Below are 25,498 nucleotides of genomic sequence, written 5' to 3'. Positions count from 1 at the left end.
ATTTCATTTTTCCATTGCATTATACACTGCTCGTTTCCATGGTTATGACCAACCTGTAATCCAGCAGTGGTGACCATGCTTGCACACTATGGGACAAAAATGCCGGCCTCTTTGGTGGCCGGGACCATAGCGGCTCACATAGGCTAGTGCTTTTTTTTATAGTGTGCAAGCAGCACTAATGGATTGCAGAGTGTTGGTAACCATGGAAACGAGTATAATATGATGGAAAAATGAATCCAGCCAGCAAAGGAAGCAGTATGGACAATGACAATACATTAGTAAGTGCCTTGTATTAACTTTCTCTACATAATAAATGCTATTTGCTGAAGTGATAAAACCCCTTTAAGGCCCAAAACAGGCTAGCCACTAAGGGGTTAACCCCAAGGCACTATTACTAATGTCAAAGTGACAGTGACATATATGACTAAGGGTAAATTAATGGTAACCAGCAACAAACTACCAGTTTAAAAACACACTGCATTGTCAGATATTTTTTTTTTGCATTCTAAAGTTGAAAAATTAACCAAAGAATTTTCATTTATTTGTGGAAGATTTTTTGGAAATTCAAGACAAATTTGATTTTAGAATCGATTCACTCATCTATATCTGTGAGTGGTATACTCGGCTTCCCACTGTAGGCTGGCTGAAGAAATTAGGCACGAAAGGAACGAAAAAATGGAAATACGGAAATATGCAAAAAACGGCCCTTAAACGAAAAAAAAAAAACGGTAGCGTGAAAGAGGCCTTAGGGCTCGTTCACACGAACATTTTTGCGTTCCGTATACGGGCCGTTTTTTTACTTCCGTATAAGGTCTGTATACGGAACCATTCATTTCAATGGTTCCGCAAAAAAACTGCGTTCCGTTCAAAGATAGAACATGTCATATTATTGCCTGCAAATCACGTTCCGCGGCTCCATTCAAGTCAATGGTTCTGCAAAAAAAACAACACATACGGAGTGTACTCCGTATGTCTTCCGTATCCGTTCTGTTTTTGCAGAACCATCTATAGAAAATTTTTATGCCCAGTCCAATTTGTTCTATGTAATTACTGTATATGCCATACGGAAAAACAGAATGGAACCGGAAACACTACTGAAACAAAAAACTGAAAAACAGATCCGTTAAAAAAGGCCAGAAAAACACTGAAAAAGCCATACAGTCGTATGAACAAGCCCTTAGTCAGTGGCAACCAGGTTGGCAAATTGAGAGGAGACAGGCTTAGTCTCTCCGCAGGCGTTACACCCAACCTCCCTGCATGATGCCACACTAATCTCGAGTCTCCAACTGGTTGACAGAAATGAAGATGCCTTTGCTACCTTACAGTCCATGCAGCTGTTCTCTTAGCACAATCCATACATTCGGAACTGGCACTGATTCAGGTCACTGTATTTCTTTCCACAAGAAACGCTAATGCTCTCTCTGCTCTGGCAGCTCATCAGGTCGCAGTATATGACAGTAGCCAGGAGAGATTTGAAAGATTCCTGTAGTCCACAGGAAGTCAGACACACAGGAAAGACTGACCTTTTTACTGAGAAAAATGTCTTATCTAGCACAAAAGCAATCCTTTCTTCGATCATATTAAAAACAAGATAAGAGCACATTAGACTGATGAATGCCTAACCTATATGTTTCAGACATCTCCTCATTTCCTTAAAGGGCCCTTTGCACGGGCCGACAATTGAACAGATCATCGCTAACCAGCTTTACTAGTAACACTCGTTAGCGATGATTTTGCGGTGTAAATGCACCGCCGATTATCTGATGAATGAGCAAAACATTGGTTCATTGGGTAATTGTATCTTTTGTGCAGCACAAAAGATGATCATTTCCCAGTGGAGGATCGTGCTGTGCAAACACAATCTGCTGCCGGGAAATAATGAGACAATAGGGGGAAGAGCGATGGCATTAGCGATCACTCCTCCCCATACTCTGGAGGAGATTGCTACATGTAAATGCACTGGTCTCCTCTGCTAGCGATTAGCAGATTGTTGGAAAGGAATGCTTCCTTCCCGACAATCTGCTAGATCGTCATCCCGTGTAAAGGGACCTTTAGAATCCTAGTTGTGCAGCCAATATATGTTAGCCTGCACTTTTCACGTGTTGCAATTTATGAATATCTGTGAATAACTGTGACCCATGCTACATGATACAGTCGCCTTAGTTCTTGTCATGTAGTGGCACAGTCTACAGGTTAATACCGCAACTTTCTGAACCTACCATTCTAGACAAAGTATTCCTGTTTGACCTGTTTGGACTAAGGTAGAGACTGGAAAGTACCAAACTACCCACTGTTGTAGCCCTCCTGGCTACAAATTTAATCCCAGGAGACAAAATGTATCATAAGATGTGATCACTGTACAGTTTGAAAAGAATTCTCATCGCTACAACAGCACTTTGCATATCATAAATTCCCTGACTGGGATATTTCTGACTACATGCCTAGGATGGCAGCTGGTGGCATGTAGATCATCCTCAGGATAGGTCACCAATATCTGATCAGTCTGATTAGTGGATTTCTGGAAAACCCCTTTAAACTATGTACCAATGATGTCTACATGTTCATAAAGTATACAGTTCATACATCATTGTACATCTCAATGTAATACTTTGAACTCCACCTGTAGCTTGACGGTTTGCTTAAAATCAATCAGTTGTGCAACAAAAACTCTCAATGCAGCTAGACATTATTGAGTAACTGTCTGTGGAAATCTTGTGGACATTTCTTATTTGTGAAGAAGTAGACGTGCTTTGGTCGTTGGATGTTCATAAAATCCACACAAACCCACGGCTTTCATTCTCTGTGTTTCTTTATGTTATGTTATTGACAATTGTCTCCATCTTTTGTGAGTTGAAAATATGAATTTCAGTTTGACATTTAATTTTAGCAATGAATGTGCTTTTGTTTGAATGATAAATTCAGATGCAATGTTTTCACTTACAGCATGTAAAATTGTGTATTTTTCAATTACCAGGTTGCGTTAGTTCATGCTGGGGTAACTTCATTAATTGCCCATATACGCATTGGTAACATGCAAGTTGCTCTTGAAGCAAAAACACTGGTGCTGCCTATAGTAGGTATGATGTACTTTGATATACTTTACTCTGCACAATAGCTTGGAACAGGATGCTCCTGATGCTTTAACTCTAGAAGTAGAACAATAACTTAGCTGCCGACACTTGGAAAACAGTCCTACAAAAATTGGGATATGCAGTAGCTTCAAAATATGCTACACAGATTCTAATAACACCTTTCATCAGTGGGGTCACCAAGCACTAAAAGATCAATGATAAACCAATAAACTATCATCTATTATTCACAATTAAAGGGGTTGTCTCACTTCAGCAAATGGCATTTATCATGTAGAGAAAGTTAATACAAGGCACTTACTAATGTAATGTGATTGTCCATATTGCCTCCTTTGCTGGCTGGATAAATTTTTCTATCTCATTATCCACTGCTCGTTTCCATGGATTACAACCACCCTGCAATCCAGTAACGGTGGCAGTGCTTGCACACTCTAGGAAAAAACACCAGCCTATGTGCACTCCCCTGATCCCGGCCACCCGAGAGGCCACCACTTTTTCCTATAGTGTCCAAGCATGACTACCGCTGCTGGATTGCAGGGTGGTCATAACTTCTGGTTACGAGCCATGCATAATGCGGTGGGAAAATGAATGAAGCCAACAGAGCAGGCAATATGGAGCATCACAATACATTAGTAAGTGACTTGCATTAACTTTCTCTTCATGATAAAAGCCATTTCCTGAAGCTAGACAACCCCTTTAACATGCAGTCCTAAACTAGATTTCACTAACAGAGAGGACAGATTTGCAGAATCCGTTTGTCACATTTTATATTGGAGAAGGCACACTGCTTTTGTTTTAGTACAGTTTGTGACTTTAGATTTGATATATTTGCCTAATCTTAACTACAGTATGCCCACTTAACTAATGTGACATGCCAACAGTCAAACCTTTTACGGTAAATAATTAATATATCAAGCGCATAATATAAGGACATTATTTCTACAGAAAATGCCCGAAGAGTGGAGTTTTATACATGTAAATTGAGGGATTGAATAAAATGTAAAACTGGTTAGAGGAACTGGTTTATCAGTCACTGGTTTGTCTAGGTTCATTCTAAATGTACAATCAATGCTCCAGACTAAAAAAAAATACCTAAGAGCCATTGGCTCCTAAACTGAAAAATTTAGGAGCCAAATTAAAGTTTTAGTCGCCAAATTTAGAATACATATAATTATAATTAAAGACTTGGAGGAGGAGGTGAGACACAGGTTACAGTAGTGAGCCAGCTATAGTTACAGCATACTGCCTTCCAGCACTACAAAACATATAGTAGAATACACCACCACATACCCCTTACATCCGGTGTCATCTCCTATGATGTAGACATTCTCTTTCCTCGTCTCCTCCTTTTGATCCAGACCACCAGGAGAAATTCTTTCAGCCGTGTCTCTGCAGAGTTTGTTACACAGACATGTTTTCTCAAGATTTCTAAATTTTTCCACCAAACTCCCCACCTTTTCAACACAAACTCCCTATCCTAGTATTCCAACAATGTCATCCTGCTGCCACTCCCAATACTGTGTTCACCATTCTCACCAATGGCCCCAGATACTATACTGCTGCATAAATAGTAACCCCAGTATAAATAATGTCCCTAGAGTTCCTCCAGCAGTTAAAATGCCCCCTAGAGTGCCCCCAGTAATAATAATGTCTGCTAAAATGCCCTAGTAATAATAATGAAACCCTACATTGTGCACCCAGTAATAAAGCCTGTATAGTGTCCCCAAAAATAATGTCCCCTAATATGCCCCTGTAATAGAAATGCCCTAACAGTGCCTACAGTATTATCCACTATTTTACCCCCCAGTAAAAATGCCATTATGGTGAACCCAGTATTATTAATGTCCACTATAGATCCCCCAGTAATAATGCCCCTTTACAAAGAATTGTGCTATAGTGCCCCAGTATTAAAATGCCCCCAGTGCCTCCAGTAATGCCCTATATAGTGCCCTCATATTAAAAAACGCCCCGGTAATGCCCCCTATAGTTCCTCAATATTTAAAGTACCCAGCTCCACCAGTAATGTCCCTTATACTGTTCGCAGTATAAAAATTCACCTAGAGTGCCTCCAATAATGCTGCCAGTTATGTCCCCCACAGTTCCCCTCTAGTAGTAATGTCCCCACAGTGCCCCTCCATTAGCAATGCCCCCTAGAGTGCCCCCCAATAGAAATGTCCCCACAGTTCCCCAATTGCAATGTCCCCCAGTGCCCCCAATAGCCATGTCCCCCCAATAGCAGTGTCTTTCACAGTGCCCTTCCAGTAGTAATCATGTCCCCCATAGTGCCCCTCCAATAGTAATGTCCCCACAGTGTTCCTCAAAGTCCTCTTCCTCCACTTAAGTAATATCCCACTAAATGTTCCCTCAGTATTATGTCCCCCAGTGCCCCCAGCAGTGCTCTCCTATCGGCCCGGCCAGTAATGTCCCACAAGTAGGCACTGGGGAAAAAAAGCCAAAAGCTAAAGATGCAATGATGTCATCAGGCCCGCCTGCGCTGGGATTTACTACCACAGAGGCCGCAGGCCTACTAGGCCTGAAGCCTTAGGGCTATAAGGGTGATTGTTGGAGGGGTAGGGAACTATTGGCTCTAGTCGCAAATGGCAAAAAAACGAAAAAGTTTTATTGCCATTTGCAAACCCTACGTCGCATTGACGACCATTTTGGTCACCATCTGGAGCACTGACAGTGCCTTGAAAAAATATTCATAGCCCTTGAACTTTCCACATTTTTTCACATTACAACCACAAACGTAAAGGGATTTTATGTGATAGATCAACAGAAAGTAGCAAGTATGTGTGAAGTGAAAAGAAAATGAGACATGGTTTTCAATAATATTCAACCCCTCTTAGTTAATACTTTGTAGGACCACCTTTCGCTGCAATTACAGCTGCAGGTCTTTTAAGGTATGTCTTTGCACATCTAGAGGCTGAAATTTTTGCCCGCTCTTCTTTGCAAAATAGCTCAAGCTTAGTCAGATAAGATGGAGAGCGTCTGTGAATAGCAACCTTTAAGTCTTGTCACAGATTCTCAATGGGATTTAGGTCTGGACTTTGACTGGGACATTCTAACACATAAATATGCTTTGATCTAAACCATTCCATTGTAGCTCTGGCTGTAGGTATAGGGTTGTCCTGCTTAAAGTTGAACCTCTACTCTAGTCAAGTTTTTTGCAGCTTCTAACAGGACAAACCTCCAGGATTGTCCTTTATTTAGCTCCATCCATCTTCCCATCAACTCTAAACAGCTTCCCTGTCCCTGCTGAAGAAAAGCATCCCCACAGCATGATGCTGCCAACACCATGTTTCACGGTGGGGGTGGGGTGTTCAGGGTGATGTGCAGTGTTAGTTTTGTACCACACACAGAGTTTTGCAATTAGGCCAAAAAGTTCAATTTTGGTCTCATCTGACCTTCTCTAATTAGTGCTCTCCATGCCTGGGCTGTCAGTTTAGGAGGGAGGCCATGTCTTGGTAGGTTTGCAGTTGTGCCATGCTCAGTTGTGCCTCTGAGGCCTTCACAGAACAGCTGCAGTTATAATGAGAATAGATTACACACAGGTGGACTCTATTTACTAATTAGGTGACTTCTTATTTATTTGATTTAGGGGTATCAGAGTACAGGGGGCTGAATACAAATGCATGGCTCACTTTTCAGATGTTGATTTCTAAAAAAAAATAGAAAATACTTGCTACTTTGTGTTGGTCGATTACAGAAAATTCCAATAAAATAAATTTAAGTTTGTGGGTGTAAAATGAAAAAAATGTGGAAACGTTCAATGAGTATAAATGCTTTTTCCAGGCACAGTATCAGTTTAAACCCATTCAGTCAGGATCTGAAAAAACAAATGTGTATTTTTTTCTCCCGCAGTGTGTGGCAATAGTATATGTGAAGAAGAAGAGGCATGTGCTACATGTCCCGTAGACTGTGGGGAATGCAGTCTCCCATCTGACATTCGAATGGCAATAGCAATTCCTGTGGCAATTATTATAGCAGGCTTCATTTTATCTGCTGTGGTAAATATCTATATTCTGTTGTCTACAATTTTAATAAGCTAGTAATTATACTTTTTAAACGAGAGTGGCTATAAAGTATGTATGTCCACAGGTGGCGGATATGCATGGCAAATTGCAGGCAGAAAATCTGCAGCTACTGTACCAGCAGAAAGTTTTTACAAAATCTCATACACAAACTGTGAAAACAATCCACGGGGGAAATTGATCAGCAGTGCAGATTTCAAGGGGCTGTGCAGTCAGGACATATTGATGACCTATCTTCAGAGCTGAACTCTTGCACCAGGGCCCATGAGCCTTGAGCTACGCTCCTGGTCATCACTATTAGATCAGTGGTGGTCCGACATCCAGAACCCCCACAATCAGCCTTTACCTGCCGACAGAATTGCCACTGAGAATGCAGCAAGAAGTACATCTCTTTTCAAAGTGTAGTGGCCATGCCAGGTTACTGCACCTCTGCTGCCTTTTACTTCAATAGGAGCTGAACTGCAATAACCTGGCATGGCCACTATATTGGGCTGTGCCTCCTACTCCATCCTCAGTGGCAATGGTAAAAACTGATCGGTGGGGATGCTGGTTGTTGATCTGATATTGATGACCTATCCTGAGTATAGATCATACACGTAAATATCATTAGACCGGAATACCGTTTTAATTTGACTGAGTACTGTATAATGCTTACTTTTCCTGTGGTGGCGCTGCAGGGAAATTAAGCACATGCTTCCACAATCCCTCTCAGATTACAGCTGATTTCTGGGAATTGTAGCAGGCAGACTTTTTATTTTTTGAATAGCTTTATTATCAAGGGATCTTTGTAACAAGAAGGGATTTCGAAGGTTTGACCCTTTAAAGCAACTAATTCATCACCATTTATTATGTAGCCTTTGCAATGTGTCAAACTCAACTATATCCTAAAATATTGTTATGTTAGCTGGTATCTACTGTATACAGTGTATTGCATTGTTTTATGTGTGTGCAAAGATTAGCAATTCACTTTTGCTTGAAGGTTAGTATTTTTTATTTTATTTCTTTCTTATTCCTATTTATAGGGATTTCAGTACCAACGGCAAAGGATGTTTTGGGATGAAAGTTGGATCATCAAGTACAGTGATATAAAACAAGGTACGTGAGCAATGAGCTGTAAGGCTTATTATAATACTGTCGGTCGTCTAAAATGAATTTATAGGTTTTGCTTGAAATAGCACACATTTATACATGTATTTTGGAAATAAAATTATGCACAAATGTCAGGAGCTGTCATAATAGTGATTAGGCTTGAGCGAATCAAATAGATCCGAAGTCAATTTGTTAAAAAAGGGAGATAAGGATGGTACTAGTGGCTCACCAACTATCCGGATGGGCAGGTGCACGCACCTCAGCACCCCCCGTGCTGTGAGAGGAATTTAGGATGAAAGGGTGGGGGACACTCTATATCTGGCAACACATGGACACGCCGGGTGGAATGGGTTAAGAATAATTTAATTGAAGTAAAACTAATATAAACAAGTATGCAATAGATCAATAAACTCGACGGTTAAAAAAGGTATAAAATACAATCGCACTCAATACATAAATGCATAAAAATGTATAGAAATGTATAGTATGCGGCATATAGTCCAAATGGAAACAGGGTAGTAGGCTCGCATATAACATGTGGGTGGCGATGCCAACAGGTGTGTGTGAGACCAAATCAAAGTGTGATCACTGTACACCTGTTGGAAAAGATGCTCTGTGTCACGGTAGCCAGTGCTGGTGCCTGGCAAATGAGGTGAAAGTTATTCAAATCCCTGTGGAATATAGAGTGTGCAGGTCAAAGAATATAATGAGGTATTCGTACTCCGGAATTTGACAGTCGTATTAGAGTTAGTGTTGGAGTTTCCGGAGTACGAATACCTCATTATATTCTTTGACCTGCACACTCTATATTCCACAGGGATTTGAATAACTTTCACCTCATTTGCCAGGCACCAGCACTGGCTACCGTGACACAGAGCATCTTTTCCAACAGGTGTACAGTGATCACACTTTGATTTGGTCTCACACACATCTGTTGGCATCGCCACCCACATGTTATATGCGAGCCTACTACCCTGTTTCCATTTGGACTATATGCCGCATACTATACATTTCTATACATTTTTATGCATTTATATATTGAGTGCGATTGTATTTTATACCTTTTTTAACCGTCGAGTTTATTGATCTATTGCATACTTGTTTATATTAGTTTTACTTCAATTAAATTATTCTTAACCCATTCCACCCGGCGTGTCCATGTGTTGCCAGATATAGAGTGTCCCCCACCTATTCATCCATTCATCCTAAATTTGTAAAAAAAACTTTGTTGGTAATGCTATTTCCAGACAGCATTTAGATGTATTGGCTACGTGTAGCCATACTTCGTCTTGGCTGAAGTTGCGCGAATGACTACGGTATTCCTATCTGAGTATTTAAAAACATTTTAAAATAGGAATTTCGAAGTGGACTGTGGTACCGAGGTACCGGCAAGTACCAAAGCCTTCTTTGGATTCCTATTTTAAAATGTTTTTTCACTTTCACTTTCACTGCCATCGCCGTACATGTATGGTGCTGGAGCGATAGGCAAACATGGCACCCGCTCGCATGTGCAGAGGGTGTCATGGCCAGCAGGTCTCTGTTGTTTCAAACAGCAGAAACCCGCGGCTAATTACCTCAATTGGCTAGCGAGATCACGGCACCTAAAGGGTCTAAAACCTGGAAGCTCACGCTTCCGGGCTTCTTACCAGCATCCTCTGTGGCCAATGAGGATGCCGGTAATTGATTTAAATGCGCTCAGCCTCACTGAAGAGGCTGAGGGCATTCAACTGCAATTCTTAAGAAATGAGCAATAGTCAGTAATAGATGCATTTTAAAAACCCTGACTGTTCAAAATAAAAAATAAAAAATTGGATTTTGTACACTCAAATATGAGCTTCAAAATCATTACAAAAAAGTAAAGAAAACTGTTAAAAAATATATAAAAAAATAAAAAATAAATAAATCACCCCCCTTTCCAGATAATAAAAAATAAATACCTAAATAACAAAAAATATAAACATCATGGGTATCACCGTGACGAAAACGCCCGTACTATTAAAATCTAAAAATATTTTTCCAATATGGCGAATGGCGTAACAGAAAAAAGGGTCAAAATGGCCAATTTACCTTCTTTCAGTGCTTCTCTTACCCCAAAAAAATTAATAAAATGTGATCAAAAAGTCCAGAAAAAATTAAGCCCTCATACAGCTATGTGAACGAAAATATAAAAAAGTTATGACTCAAGGAAGATAGGGAAGAAATATGAAAAATAAAAAATGATTAAACCTCCGGTATCCTAAGGGTTAAATACGCACGGTTAAATACATTTTGTACAAACCAAAGGTGTTTTAACTCATCCATTTGTGGAATAAGGCATTATGTACACGTATATAACTTTTTGCTATAAAGACATACAGCCTCCATGTACCACATTATGGTTCTTCTGTATAGTACCGTATACAGGCATATTGTGCTCTACAAGAAATTCATCTAGGAGAGAATTCTAGTGTTGGGCGAGCATGCTCGGCCTAACACTTTTTTACTCAAGCATTGCGATGCTCGGCACACCGCGGTGTTCGGCCGAACACCGTGTGTGCTCGAGCGCGATGCTCGAGTCTCCTCCCCGCACGCTTGTTGGCTGCTGCATAGCCAATTAACCTGCACGGGGGTACTGGCACTCACTGTAATGTCGTAGCCATGTTGGCTACTGGCATTACAGTGATTGGCTAGCCGGAAATCGTAATCGGGTGCTATATAGCACCCGATGACACGTGGTTCGGCTCAGTCTTAGTCAGGGAGAGCTGCAGCAGAAGGGACAGATAGTGTATGGACAGGAATTGGTTTGTTTGTTAGGCAGGTTTTACTGGTGAATGGTGTTAGAGACCCAAAATTCCTTTTAAGGACTATTGTTGTATCTGGCTGCCATATATATTATTAGCGCAACCTGCACTAAATTGCGTGCAATTGTTTGGCCGCTGCTGACAGTTACAAAACCTCTTCTACATCTGTTGTGTTACATTTGCGCTGTGAAATGTTGCGCAATTGTTTGGCCGCTGGTGACAGCGACATTACATGCGCTACATCTCCAGTATAACGTTAGCGCATCCTAAATATCAGTGACATTCAGTCAAATTTTTTTGCCGCAGGTGCTAGCGACATTACCTGCGTTACATCTCCTGTATAAAGTTACTGCATCCTAAATATCAGTGACATTCAGTGTAATTTTTTTGCTGCTGGTGGCAGCGACATTATCTGCGCTATATCTCCTGTATAACATTTGCCCCTCCGAAATATCAGTGACATTCACTCAAATTTTTTCGCTGCTGGTGGCAGCGACATTACCTGCACTACATCTCCTGTATAAAGTTAGTGCATCCTAAATATCAGTGACATTCAGTGTAATTTTTTTGCTGCTGGTGGCAGCGACATTATCTGCGCTATATCTCCTGTATAACATTTGCCCATCCGAAATATCAGTGACATTCACTCTAATTTTTTCATTGCTGGTGACAGCGACATTACCTGCGCTACATCTCCTGTGTAACGTTTGCCCATCCTAAATATCAGTGACATTCACTCTAATTTTTTCGCTGCTGGTGGCAGCGACATTACCTGTGCTGCAGCTCCTGTATAACATTTGCCCATCCTAAATATCAGTGACATTGACAGTAATTTTTTCGCTGCTGGTGGCAGCGACATTACCTGTGCTACATCTCCTGTATAACGTTTACCCATCCTAAATATCAGTGACATTCAGTCTAATTTATTTGCGCATACACTTACAAAACCTGTGCTACTGTATGTGTGACATACTTGCAAGCATATATACCATTTAATATGCTGAAGGTGAGCAGTAAGGGACGGGGAAGTGGCCGTGATGCTGATGGTGCATGCAAAGGCCATTTGCAGCACGCCAGACCTGCAGGGTATAGCGAAGTGAGGTCACGGTTATGGGCAATCGAGGATTGCTCACTGTATTGGAGAACCCTGGGCAGGCATGCGGCAGTGAAGGAGAGGTAGACACAGTTCCTCTGGGGCACACTCGGTATGTAGGGACCAGGCCTGATGGTGGATGAGGTGCCCTGGATGTTACAGGTATTTTGAGTGCCTGAAGCAACGTCCCTTTTGGATTCGTGACGCCAGTGCCTGTAACGGTGGCACACCGATTTATAGTTGGAATAAGTGAGGTACACAGGTGGTATAGTGAACCAAATGTTGCTTTACTTAACAGTCCAACTTTGTACATGCAGATGGTAATACAGTCCTTTAGATCACAAGCAGGCTTATTTCACAAGATGGCAGGTATTGATTATGCAAGATACTCAGAGGGCAAATCCACAACACACTCAGAACCAGGCTGCACCCCTCCTCGGAAACAGTGCACACTGTTCCTTTCTAGAACTCCTGTCTGGTTTCAATCCCAAGGCCCGGATGCCTAAATGCTGGCTTAAATCCTTGGTATATATATATCTTCCTCTCGTATTAAATCCTTGCTTTGCTTCCTAAAGCATCTGCCTATCAGTGTTACTTATCTTTGCTTGTAATATCCTTGCTTGACTGGTGAAGGACTGTGGGTTTCTCCCAGGAGGTTCTGTCCTGCAACTGGGGTGTCTTCAGAGCTAACTGAGGCTCTCTTGGACTACAGGCAGGCTAGGACTCTTCACTAGCCTCCTGGTCATAGCTAGCAGCCAGGGCTATCAAGCTGCATGTCAGGAGGAGGCCCTCAGCATATCTCTGGCTGGTGCCTTCTAACTTCTGTCTTCACAGACTCCTGACTCTGAACTAACTCTCCCTGTCTGGGCCTGGACATTTATACTAGGGGCTCCCTATCTCCCTCTAGTGTCTGGGATGTCTAACTACACCCAACTAGGCCTGCTAAGCATTTACACAGGGAACATTGCATATAAAAACACATTAGAAAATACATTAAATGCATAATTAAATATAACATTTCTGTCCCTTGTGAGTAGAAGTAACATGCACACCAATTGACCCTTGTGTAGTGCCCACCTTTACCTAGTGGGACACTACACATTGCCCTGTGCACGGTGAAACTATGCCTGCTGCCAGAGCACAAGAAACATACTCATCCATGATACTTAGCTGCATGTCCCAGTTTTCAGGGCGGCGCAGGACACCACTCTCGACGTCACACCAGTGCGACCAGGTGGTCGGTTGGATTGCAGCAGATAATGCTTCCAGTCGGTTAAGCACCACCCTGTCTTTCACAAAGTCCAGTCTCAGTAGCCAAGAGTCTGGTCAACAGAATCCTCACCCTGATCCTCCTTCCTCCCACCATGGAGAGTCTTGGCAAACAAGTGATCCCACACTCTGGATATTCCGAGGAGCTCTTTTCATCGCCATTCCTTGATTTGGCCCTCTCGCCAAGTCCACTTGAAGAGGGACATGAGGAGATCTTGTGTACTGATTCCCAAACTCTTGAGCATCCACAGTCAGAAAAAGATGACGGTGGGGAACGGCAATTATTGTTTCACGAGGTGGATGATGATGATGAGACACAGTTGCCAATAAGTCAACCGCAATTAGTGTCTCAAGAGGTTCATGATGAGGATGAGACAAAGTTGTCAATAAGTGAGGTTCATGTTAGGTCAACAAGCCAGGAGGATGACCAGAGTGGGGAAGTGGAAGAGGAGGTGGTGGACAATGAAATCACTGACCCAACCTGGGTAGGTGGCAAGCCTAGCGAGGACAGCAGTACAGAGGGGGAGGGATCCGCAGCACCGCAACAGGCAGGAAGAGGCAGTTGAGTGGCAAAAGGGAGAAGGCGGGCAACACCAAATAGACCCGCAACTGTTCCCCGGAGCACCCCCTTGCGGCAATCTCCCTTGCCATGGGGTAGGTGTTCTGCAATCTGGTGCTTTTTTGAGGAAAGTGCGGATGATAAAAGAATTGTCATTTGCAACCTGTGCCGTACCGAAATGAGCAGGGGCTTTAAAACTAGCAACCTCACCACCACCAGCATGATCTGCCACATGGCATCAAAGCAGCCTAATAGGTGGGCCGAATGCCTGGGTCCACAATCAGTGTCTGCGGGTCACACCACTGCCTACTCTTCCCCTGTGTTACGTGCTGGCCAATCCCCTGTCCAAGACGCAGGCCTGGATGCATCCCGCCCTGCACCTGGACCTTCGCAAGCACTTTCATCTACCACATCCACTTCTGTGTCCCAGCGCAGTGTACAGATGTCCACACCCCACGCCTTTTATGAATGAAAGCACAAATACACAGCCACCCACCCACAGGCCATAGCACTAAATGTGCACCTTTCCAAATTGTTGGCCCTGGAATTGTTGCCATTTAGGCTTGTGGACACCGAGGCTTTCCACAGTCTGATGACGTTGGCCGTCCCTCGTTACTCAGTCCCCAGCCGCCACTATTTTTCCTGGTGTGCCGTCCCCGCCTTACACCAGCATGTGTCCCGTAACATCACCCGTGCGCTGACCAACGCAGTTATTGTGATCAGATGGCCAAGAGAGGAGAGAAGGCGCTCATAGGTGAGGGTAAACACAAGCACAGCAGCGCCGCAACAACAGGACACTCTCCAGCATCAATCATCAGCATTCCTTCTGAAAAGGACATCCAGGAGAGTGCACCAGCGGGCTCACGGTGCCAAGGATACAGACTTGATAAAGGGGTCCTGAGTACCCTGAAACGCGTCGTCTATTCAAAATAAAAAATCTCGTATCCAAGCTCGGGTTGTGATTTGCGCCTTAAGTCCATTGGCTCGCCGCACGTATCCAGTGCAGACGAGACCTGTTTTTATATATTCCAACGCAGTTATTGGGAAGGTCCACTTAACGACTGACACATGGACAAGTGTTTGTGGCCAGGGATGCTACATTTCCCTGATGGCACACTGGGTGAACGTTGTGGAGGCTGGGAGCGAGTTGTACCCTGGGATGGTACAGGTGCTACCGACGCCAAGGATTGTGGGCCCTACTTCCATCAGGATTTCCGCCACCACCTACATTACAGGCCGCAACCCCCCTTCTCCTCCTCCACCTCCTCCTCCACTTCCACCTCTGAGTTCTTATCTTGCAGCACCAGTCAGCCATCAGTCGGTAGCTGGAAGCAGTGTAGCACTGCAGTGGGGAAGCTGTGCTGAAACTTATTTGCTTAGGTGACAAACAGCACACCGCCGCAGAGCTGTGGCAGGGTATAAGGGACCAGACTGAGCTGTGGCTCTCGCCACTCAACCTACAACCAGGCATGGTTGTGTCTGATAATGGCCGTAACTTGGTGGCGGCTTTGGAGCTCGGCAAGCTCACACACATACCATGCTTAGCCCACGTTTTAAACTTAGTGGTTCAGCGGTTTCTCAAAACCTACCCCAATTTGCCAGAGCTACAGTACTAGTGAAGGTGCGCCGCGTGTGTGCCCATTTCCCAAAGTCATCTACAGCTGCCGCCGGCCTGGCAACGCTGCAGCAGCACTTGCAATTGCCAGCACACCGACTGTTGTGCGACGTGATCACGCGCTGGAACTCCACGTTCCACATGTTGGCCAGGCTTTGTGAGCAGCAGAGGGCAGTAGTGGAATACCAGCTGCAAAATGGTCGTCATCTTTCCAGTCAGCTTCCACTCTTCAGAAGCAACGAGTGGGCATAGATGTCTGACCTCTGTGAGGTTTTACGCAACTTTGAGGCATCAACACAGTTGGTGAGCAGCGATGCCGCTATTATCAGCGTAACCATTCCACTTCTGTGTCTACTGAAACGCTCGCTGCTCACAATGAAGGCATACGCTTTGCTTGTGGAAGAGGTGGAAATGGGGGAAGACAATACACAGGATGATAGCCAGACCACCCTCCGTTCGTTTTCTCAGCGCGAATTGGGTGATGATGAGGAGGAGGAACAGGAGACGGTTGCCTCCGCTACAGAGGGTAGTACCCATAGCAGGTTTATTCCATATGTTCAGCGTGGATGGGCCGAAAAGGAGGAAGAGGATGATGAGATTGAGAGTCATCCTCCTGATGAGGACAGCGAAGTCTTGTCTGTTGGGACTCTGGCACACATGGCTGACTTTATGTTATGCTGCCTTTCCTGTGACCCTCGCGTTATACGCATTTTGGTCAACACCGATTACTGATTGTTCACCCTTCCCGACCCCTGCTACAAAGAGAACTTCTCACCTCTCATTCCTTTGGTGGAGAGGACTAGCAAAATGGTGTAATACCAGAAAGTCCTTGTGGAAAAATTGCTCCAAAAATTTCCAGCTGACAACGCTGTCGGCAGAGTGCGTAGTTCCTTGGGCAACCAAGGAGGGGAGGGGAACATACAGCAGTTCCAACAGAGGCAAGACAACACTCTCCAAAGCCTGGGACAGTTTCATGACACTCCGCTAGCACCTTCACCCTGATGCGTGGCCTAGTGTCACAAGGAGAGTAAAGTTTTGGAAGATGGTGAAGGAGTACGTAGCAGACCGGTTTCAGCATCCTCAATGATCCCTCTGTGCCTTACAACTATTGGATGTCCAAGCTGGACACATGGCACAAACGGGCGCTCTACGCCTTAGAGGTGCTGGCCTGCCCTGCCGCCATCTTTTTGTCAGAGCGGGTATTTAGTGCTGCTGGGGACTTAATAACTGATAAGCGCATCCGACTGTCAACTGAAAATGCTGACCGGTTGACTCTTATCAAAATGAACAAGGCCTGGATTGCTCCTGACTTCTCTACTCCACCAGAGGAAAGCGGCTGAACATAAAGGCACTTTAAATGTGGCTTTTATGGTGTATTGAATACACTGTATTGCCATGCACCCTTTCCACCACAAAAAAGGCTGTATGGTTCAAACTCCCTTTTCTCATCCTCCTCCTCCTCCATCATATCAACATGTTTACATGTCTTAAAAGGTCAGCTCAGCAGCAGACCCTCACTCCTAATGTTTTAGAGGGTCACCAGCAGGCCCTCACCCTTAATTTTTTAGATGGTCAGCTCAGCGGCAGGGCCTCGCCCCTAATGTTTTAGATGGTCAGCTCAGCAGCAGACTCTCCCCACTAATGTTTTAGGTCAGATCAGCAGCAGAACCTCACCTCTAATGTTTTAGAAGGTCAGATCAGCAGCAGACCCTCACCCCTAATTTTTTGATGGTCAGCTCAGCAGCATACCCTCACCTCAAATTTTTTAGATAGTCAGCTCAGCAGCAGACCCTCACCCCTAATGTTTTAGAAGGTCAGATCAGCAGCAGACCCTCACACATAATTTTTTAGATGGTCAGAACAGCAGCAAGCCCTGGCCCCTAATGTTTTAGATGGTCAGCTGAGCAGCAGACCCTTACCCCTAATGTTTTAGAAGGTCAGATCAACAGCAGACCCTCACCCCTAATGTTTTAGATGGTCAGATCAGCAGCAGACCATCACCCCTAATTTTTTAGATGGTCAGATCAGCAGCAGACCCTCACCCCAAATTTTTAGATGGTCAGAACAGCAGCAGGCCCTCGCCCCTAATGTTTTAGAGGGTCACCAGCAGGCCCCTGCTCCTAATGTTTTCGAGGGTCACCAGCAGGCCATCGATCATAATTTTTCTTAAGGGTGTATATGGTGCCCTGCTTTGTGTGTAATAAAGGGAGTATTATAGTGCCTTGTAATTTTTGGCAGCCCTTTCACTTAGTGCATAGGCTTTATGAGTGTAGGAGTCCCACTACCTGAACAATTGTACCACAATGTGAATGAGGCCCTCCTTTATGTGATATACAGGTTGTATCGGAGTGCCTCTTCCTTGTAATTTTTGGCAGCGCTTGCACTTTATATACAAGTAAATATACAGGAAAGAATATTTCCTAACAAATTTTTCCTCTAAAATCGATTTTATCTTCGGTTTGGTGCGTATTATTGTCAGTCTGTAAAAGTGGCTTACTACTCGGACAACATCGTTCCCAGCAGCGACCTGGGAGTCCAAGATGCATCCAGACATCCTCCCCATGCTCTTTCCCGAACCATTTCAGTGGTGTTTCCATCAATTTCTGCCCTTTTCCTATGAACCAGACCCCCTCCCCTCTTCAGAGCAGGGGGTGCCTGGTCTAATGCTCTGGTTCTCCCTTTGACTTCCATTGTGCTCGGGGGCTCTGCCGAGCACCCGAGCATCCCAAAGTGTTCTACTCGAGCACCCGAGCACTTTGGTGCTCGATCAACACTAGAGAATTCCTCTTTTACAACATGTGATGGAGAACCTACAGTATCAGAGATCTGTACATGGTCTTGTATTCATTTGCAGGTACACAGAGGTACACGTGCATCTCTATTACGGCTCTATAAAACAGAAGTTGTACATTTTATATATTTTGTTAATTAGTTAAAGGGGTTATCTCATGAGTAATGTAAAAAATGAAATAAGATATCATAAAGTACATGACAGCTTTGTTCTAACTAACTTAGAACCAGCCCTGTACCTCACATGGATCCAAAGATCTGGCAGCTGAAGGGGGGTGCACTTTCTCAGGGGTATGTCCATTCTATTGTAGCTGTTGGCAGTTGAAGAATGGATCTAAGCATGTGCTTACATCTCAGTGAGCTGGACAAAGAATTTAGAAAAAAGGGCAAACCGCAGATGGCACTATAAAAATAGATTTCAGTGAATAACTCAGTGGCTATAGTAAATTTTTAACCCTTAGGATACCGTAGGTTTTTTAGTTTTCATTTTTCTTTCCTATCTTTCTTTAGCCATGACTTTTTTATTTTTCTATTCACATATCCATATAAGGGCTTATTTTTTGCAGGACAAGTTGCACTTTCTAATGCCATCATTTAATATGGCATACAATGTAGTGGGAAGCGGGGAAAAAATTCTGAATGGGGTGGAATTGGAAAAAAAAACTTGCTCCTATGGTGTCCTTCATTCTCTGGGTCAGTACAGTAACAATGATACCACAAATGTATAGGTTTTATATGTTTAAATAGTGTAAAAATAAATTAAAACTTTGAAAAAAATATTTTTTTACATCACTATATTCTTTTTTATGTTGTTATATCTACTGAGCTGCGTGGGGTTAATTTTTTGAGGCACGATATGTAGTTTTTATTGATACCATTTTGGAGTGTGTCTAGCTTTTTGATCACATTTTATAAAAAAAAAATTGGGTAAGAGAAGCGATGAAATAATGGCGAATTGGCCATTTTGACCCTTTTTTCCATTGGGGAAATATTTTTATATTCTAATAGTATGGGTGTTTTCGGACGCTGTGATGTCCATGATGTTTATATTTTTTGTTATTTATGTTTTTTTATTTTTTTCTACAGAAAGGTGGGTGAATGAACATTTTATATTTTTTATATATTTTTACCCGTTTTTTTTACTTTATTAAATGGTTTTGCAGCTTGTGTTTAAGGCTCTGCATTTGTTTTTGTTTTTTTTATTCTGTACCATTATGTTTATTATATATCCATATTGGTACTAGAATTGCTCATTTGTCATGTTGGCCTGTCACCTGCTGGCCAAAATAAGAATTGCAGCTTCAATACCCTGGATCTCTTCAGAGAGACCCAGCATATTAAAACCAATTATCGGCATCCTCATTGTGCCGCAGACGATGCCAGTAAGAAGCCCAAAAGTGTGAGCTTCTGGGTTTTTTACCCTTTAGATGCCATGATCACACTTGAAAAGGGCTTTAATGACCGCGATCGGCATTTAAACAGCGGAGAACCGCCGACCATGTTGCCCGCTGCACGTGCGAATGGGTGCCACGTTTGGCTTTTGCTCCAGCACCGTACATGTACAGCGCTGGTAGCAAAGGGGTTAATTACATGCAATTACAAAACTATTCAGATCAAGGTGCTGGCTTGGAAAAAGTTGAATATTTTTCTTGTTGCGACCCTTTTAAGCAATAGTATATTAATCTGATCAGTGCAATGTACTGTACATCAGGAATCTGTTGTTACTCAGAGTAGAGATAATGCAGCAGCCTTTGCTATTGGCCTAGAATAGTCTAGAATAGAACATTTGCTTGAAGAGCTCTTTCAAATGCATTTTATTTCAATTAAATTGAAACCGTTTTGATAACTAGATATTCACAGTCATTCACAGATACATTTTTAACTTTATGGCCTTTTCCATTGCTTAGAACCAACTGACTCTACCCAGTTCTACCATTATTCCATTTTTCCACTAGGCCATAATTGCAGATAGTACCTAGTACTTTTTTGGTACCACATCCAAGTTGGTTCCAAGGAAGCCAAACGAAGGACACATGACCACACTGCTAACTTTGTCTCTACACTTCTATCAGCTGCATTGAGGAGGTAGAATAACTGAGTAGAATAGAGAAGGCTACACCTGGTACCATGCTGTGAAAAAGTAGTAATTCAGGAATGCTTTTACTTTTAAAAAGGACCTGTAAGCTCTTCTGACATGTCTGTTTTGGTAACTACTTGTATTTCCTGTGTAATCTCATCATGACCTCTACCACTCCCAGCCTCTGCAGCGGCTCCCAGTCGCTCGCTGCACTTGCATTCCTCATGTAATAACAATTCTAGAGCATCTTTTCATATAACTTTAAGTTGTGCAATTCCTCTATTAGTCCTACAAGTAATTTATGAATCAACTGCCAGCAGTCCACAGTAGGTCCATCTCTGTATTTCCATTTAGGTTTGTGTCCATACAGTCCATCACTGGTAGCACTGGTTGGATAGTGTCCGATTGTGCAAGAACCCACCCCCACTGATAACACCCATATCGACTTTTATTGCAAACTGCTGGCAATTTATTCATAAACTTCGGACCGCATATAGCCGGCGCTAAATAGAGAATGCCTATTCTTGTCCATAATTGTGGACAAGAATAGGACATGCTTTATATTTTTTGCAGGGCCGCGGAACGGAGCAACGAATGCAGACAGCACACGGTGTGCTGTCCGCATCTTTTGCGGCCCCATTGAAATGAATGGGTCCGCACCTGTTCCGCAAAATTGCAGAACGGATGCGGACTCATTTATGCGGTTGTGTAAATGCATAACTCATATCTGACTATTCATCTCTCATATCTATCTATCTATCTATCTATCTATCTATCTATTTATATTATATCTATCTCTCACATCTCTGCCTCATATATTTTAATCTATCTGTCTATCTCTCATATCGCTCTCTCACAAATCTCTCTCTTATATCTATCTATCTATCTATCTTTTTATTCATGCTGATAATGAGCTTCTAGCTGTTAACTATAATGGGGAGCGGTGGAGATCGCAATATGCCGAAAATCGGTCAGAAAAATGCTGTTACACGCAGTGGTTTTAGTAGAGCTATTCTTAGCATAAATGCTAGCTTGCAGCCAGATCTCCACTGTTCCCCATTATAGTTAATGGGGCCATTGGGCATACAATGAGACAGTATAGGGACCAGCAATGCATTAGCGATCACTCGTCCCTATACTGAGGAGGAGATCACTGCATGTAACGGCAGCGAGCAGGCGATTGACGGGAGGAAGTGCTTCCCTCTTAACAGTCGCCTGCTCTATCTGCCCATGTAATAGGGTGCTAAGTGACAGATCACTACAGAGAACAATTGGTGATTTATCATGTTAAAGAGATTGTCCCAGAATGACAACTATCAATGAGGTAGGTGATGAGTGTCTGGTAGGTGGGGGTCTAACAGCTGAGATGATGAGAACAGGGGCTTTGTGTCCCTATTTGAATAGAGCAGTGTTATAGCATAGTGCAGTGCCCTTCCATCTCCAGGAGTCCGGACAACCATCTAAGGGTTTCCGTCCCAGAGGAAGCAATGGATGGATTAACATAACAAGTTAAGCCACCTACCATACTGCATATTCATATTGAACACAGCACTCTGATTTCATGATGAGTTTGCAAAAAAACAAACAACAAAATGTATGTTTATATATGGCAGTATAATGTGCATCTCTGGTACTGTTATCATTGTATAACTGTTATTATATTAAAATAAGTGTACATTGTGTCAAATGACCCTTGTGATGCAATTAAAAGATTAAATTCCTATCTTCAGATGACTCCACAGCTGGGAATCTTACAGGAAGCGCACTCCAAGCTGCCAGCACATCTAATGCAAGTTGTATCACTACCCTGAGCTCCTGCACAGCACCTGTCAGCACATCTAGAAAGCAATTCTTCACCAAGACTGGCAGATAGTATGTCTTTATCAATCTTCTTTTCTACTGCTGTAATTCAATTGAAATCTTTTTCCTTGCTGCACAGTCATCAATCTTGTTAAATCTGATATACCCTTCTTTCCTTGTAGGTTAATCGTAATAATATCAGAATAATCCATTCTAGTTTAAATCCTCATAAACTGGCAATAACACTTGTACCACACAAAACATAGCTAAAATAAATCTAAAAGCATGCCCGAATGGTGGATTTTCTCATCAGAATTTGGCTGATCCTCACATTTCTACTGTATGTTTGCAGTTGATATGGCACACATCTTCAATTCTACAAGTAGTGGAAATTTTAACCAATACAGCACATATCAATGGTAATTAAAGCTTTTACCAATGAAGGAGCAATGGTGACCCGTCTTGATGCTGCTCTTCTTCACCAACCAAAATTGTAAGACAGTTATTTCTAGTGATGGACATAGTGCAGAAGATGGTTTGACAAACACTTAGTGGGACATTTCCCGAGTGAAAATGTGAAAACAACAATTTTTTTCCTTTAAAATATCAGAATCTATCAGAATTATTTCTCAACATGCTAAAAATCATTTCATATGCAGTGTATTCAGACAGTTGGTATGAATGAGCACAATCATGTTCTCCATTGCAGGAGATAGAGATTTAAAAGATATCTTTGTCTATACTTAAAAATTATGGATATCCATAATCCATTGTATCCAGTCCACCAATCTGACTTTTATGACATGTCCTGATTTAGTGGAGAAATGGCTGCAGTTTCTTTCCACTGAAATAAATAGAATTTACAGAAACCTTAATCATTGGTTTCCATAATATGCAGATGTTTTCTTCCTTATCTTTCCTCTTGCTCAACACATTCCAAAATGTGTGAAGTGAGATCACATATATATATATTTTGTGACACGAGATGTCTATTCTATATCTGTCTTTGTAACCACCAAGTAGTTGTGATGTGAACTGCAGCATGTCAGGGGTATTGCTAGTATGTAGAGTTATGTTATTGAATTAGTTTCATCTCCTAAACCAAATTCTAATAAGTCAGCTCCCTAGCAAGATGGTTGGCCTCCAAAGATAACCACACTGAACCTCCACACTGGAGGACAGTATAGGGTCACCTTCCATATTACAGAAAGTGGTAGCAATTACATTGTACCACCAACACATCTGCCACCAGTTTATTGTGGTTAAAGTTGGCATGCAGCTATTAGGAAATATTATGGTCACCGTGCAGAATCACAGCCACCAAACTCAGAAACTGCTACAAGTCTTCCTTAACCACCCTGGTTGGCACGGCCGTTATGTGTACACCTCTTAATAAGTTAGGCACCTCTTCCATGCAATTGTCCCTCACTGCTGCTTCACCAATCAGCTTAACACTTAGCATGGCAGAGGAGAGAGAGGGAAATCACTCTTCTCTCTCCTCCTCTTCTGCCTTGTTGATGCTGCAGCCAGGGCCGATTCTAGCTTTTCTGCGGCTGAGACGAAAATTGTAATGGCGCTCCTCCTTTCCGTGTCATATTCTCAAGCCAACCCCATCCCCCCAGCTTACTGCTAAAGACATATTTAGATGGACATTACATACTGTGCAACAAAACATACAGGAACTATATACCTCTTACATCCAGTGATGTCTCCTCCTCTGATATAGATGTTCTCTTTCCTTCTTCATTCGGCCAAAACCGCCATGACAACGTCCTTCTGCCGCATTTTGTATATGCAGACTTTTTAACACAGACATCTTAGATAGTTACAGTGCTCCCAGACTGCTCTCAATAGTAATAGTGCTTCCCAAAATCCCACCAATAGTAATTCCCTCCCAAATTGCCCCTATTAGTAATAGTGCCCCCTACAGTGCCCCCAATAGTAATTACGCTCACCAAGACCCCTCTCTAAGGCATCCCTTTAAAACCCCAGTAGAAATAAGTTTGATTTATAAGGCATTGTTATAGAGCACCAGTAGGAATGTGCAATCACATTTAAATAACATCACTTCCCTCCCTTCAGCTCATTTAACATATAGTCCCAGGTACATAATGTCACCCCTCTCCCTCAAGCCCCCTCAAACACACAGTGCCATGTAAAAAAAAACATCACTCTCTCCCCCAGTCTCCTCCAACATACAGTCCCATACAAATAACATCTCTTCCTCCAGCATCTCCAACATATAGTCCCATGTAAATAACATCACCCCTCCACCATCCTCCAACATACAGTCCCATGTAAATATTATAAATCCCTTCAGTCCTTTCCAACATAGATTCCCATGTAAATAACATCACTCCCTCTCTCCAGCAACTCCAACATACAGTCCTATGTAAATAACATTACTCCCTCCAGTGCCTCCATCATACAGTCTCATGTAAATAACATCACTTCCTCCAAGCACCTCCAACATATAGTCCAATGTAAATAACATTTCTCCCGTTTCCCAGGCCACCTCTAACATACAGTCTCATGTAGTTAAAATCACTCCCCTTCCTCTAGCCCCCTCCAACATACAGTCCCATGTAAAAAACATCACTCCTCTCCCAGCAACCCCCTCCAACATATAGTCCCATATAAATAACATCAATCCCCTCCCATCAGCCCTTTCCAACATACAATTTCATGCTAATAACATCACTCCCTCCTGTGTCTCCAGTATACAGTTCCATGTAAATAAATGAACTACCCTCCCTTCAGTGCCTCTAGCGTATAATCCCATTTAAGTAACAGCACTCCCCTCCCCCAACTGCCTCCAACAATACAGTTCCACGTATATGACATCATTCCCCTCCTTTCATTCCTTCTTTCAGTCCCAGGTAAATTACATCACTCCTCTCCCTCTGGGCAGAGAGGGGGTAAGTATAAGAGAACTATAACTCCTAGCATTTCTCTGGCTATCACATTGAATTCATCATTCTCCACTTTATTCTCATGTCACATGATATCATCAGGGGTCCTTCAGCACCACTTCTGGTCTTTGCTGAGCTCTGTCAACTTCTGCACTGATCACATGATGGTGATGTCATCACAGGACCTTCGCCACCACTTCTCCGCTCCACTGCTGAGCTCTGCCTCTACTGATGTCATCACAGGTCCTTCAGTTTTTGCTCTAGTTGCTGCTGTTGTATTTTGAGCTCTCTTCTTCTCTCTGTTACCAGCCATTAGCAACCATTAGTATTAGTAACACCCTCCCCTCCCAGTGATCAGGTTGGCAGAGGGAGGGGAAGTGTGAATAAAAAA

At 42.8% G+C, this 25,498-nt stretch overlaps 1 protein-coding gene across 1 annotated transcript in view; it reads left to right on the top strand.

Annotated features, from left to right (window-relative positions):
* LOC120990897 (atrial natriuretic peptide receptor 1-like) overlaps positions 1-25,498 on the top strand; it is a 106,961-nt gene that overhangs the window by 7,432 nt on the left and 74,031 nt on the right. The window contains exons 5-8 of the mRNA XM_040419783.1: positions 2,975-3,077; positions 6,954-7,099; positions 8,146-8,218; positions 19,405-19,408. Coding sequence (XP_040275717.1) covers positions 2,975-3,077; positions 6,954-7,099; positions 8,146-8,218; positions 19,405-19,408 — 326 coding nt within the window. The remainder of the gene's footprint in view (positions 1-2,974; positions 3,078-6,953; positions 7,100-8,145; positions 8,219-19,404; positions 19,409-25,498) is intronic.

Source organism: Bufo bufo, chromosome 2 (assembly GCF_905171765.1).
Source record: "Bufo bufo chromosome 2, aBufBuf1.1, whole genome shotgun sequence".
In the NCBI taxonomy this organism is placed as follows: Eukaryota; Metazoa; Chordata; class Amphibia; order Anura; family Bufonidae; genus Bufo; species Bufo bufo.
This window is presented reverse-complemented; position numbering and strand designations above follow the sequence as displayed.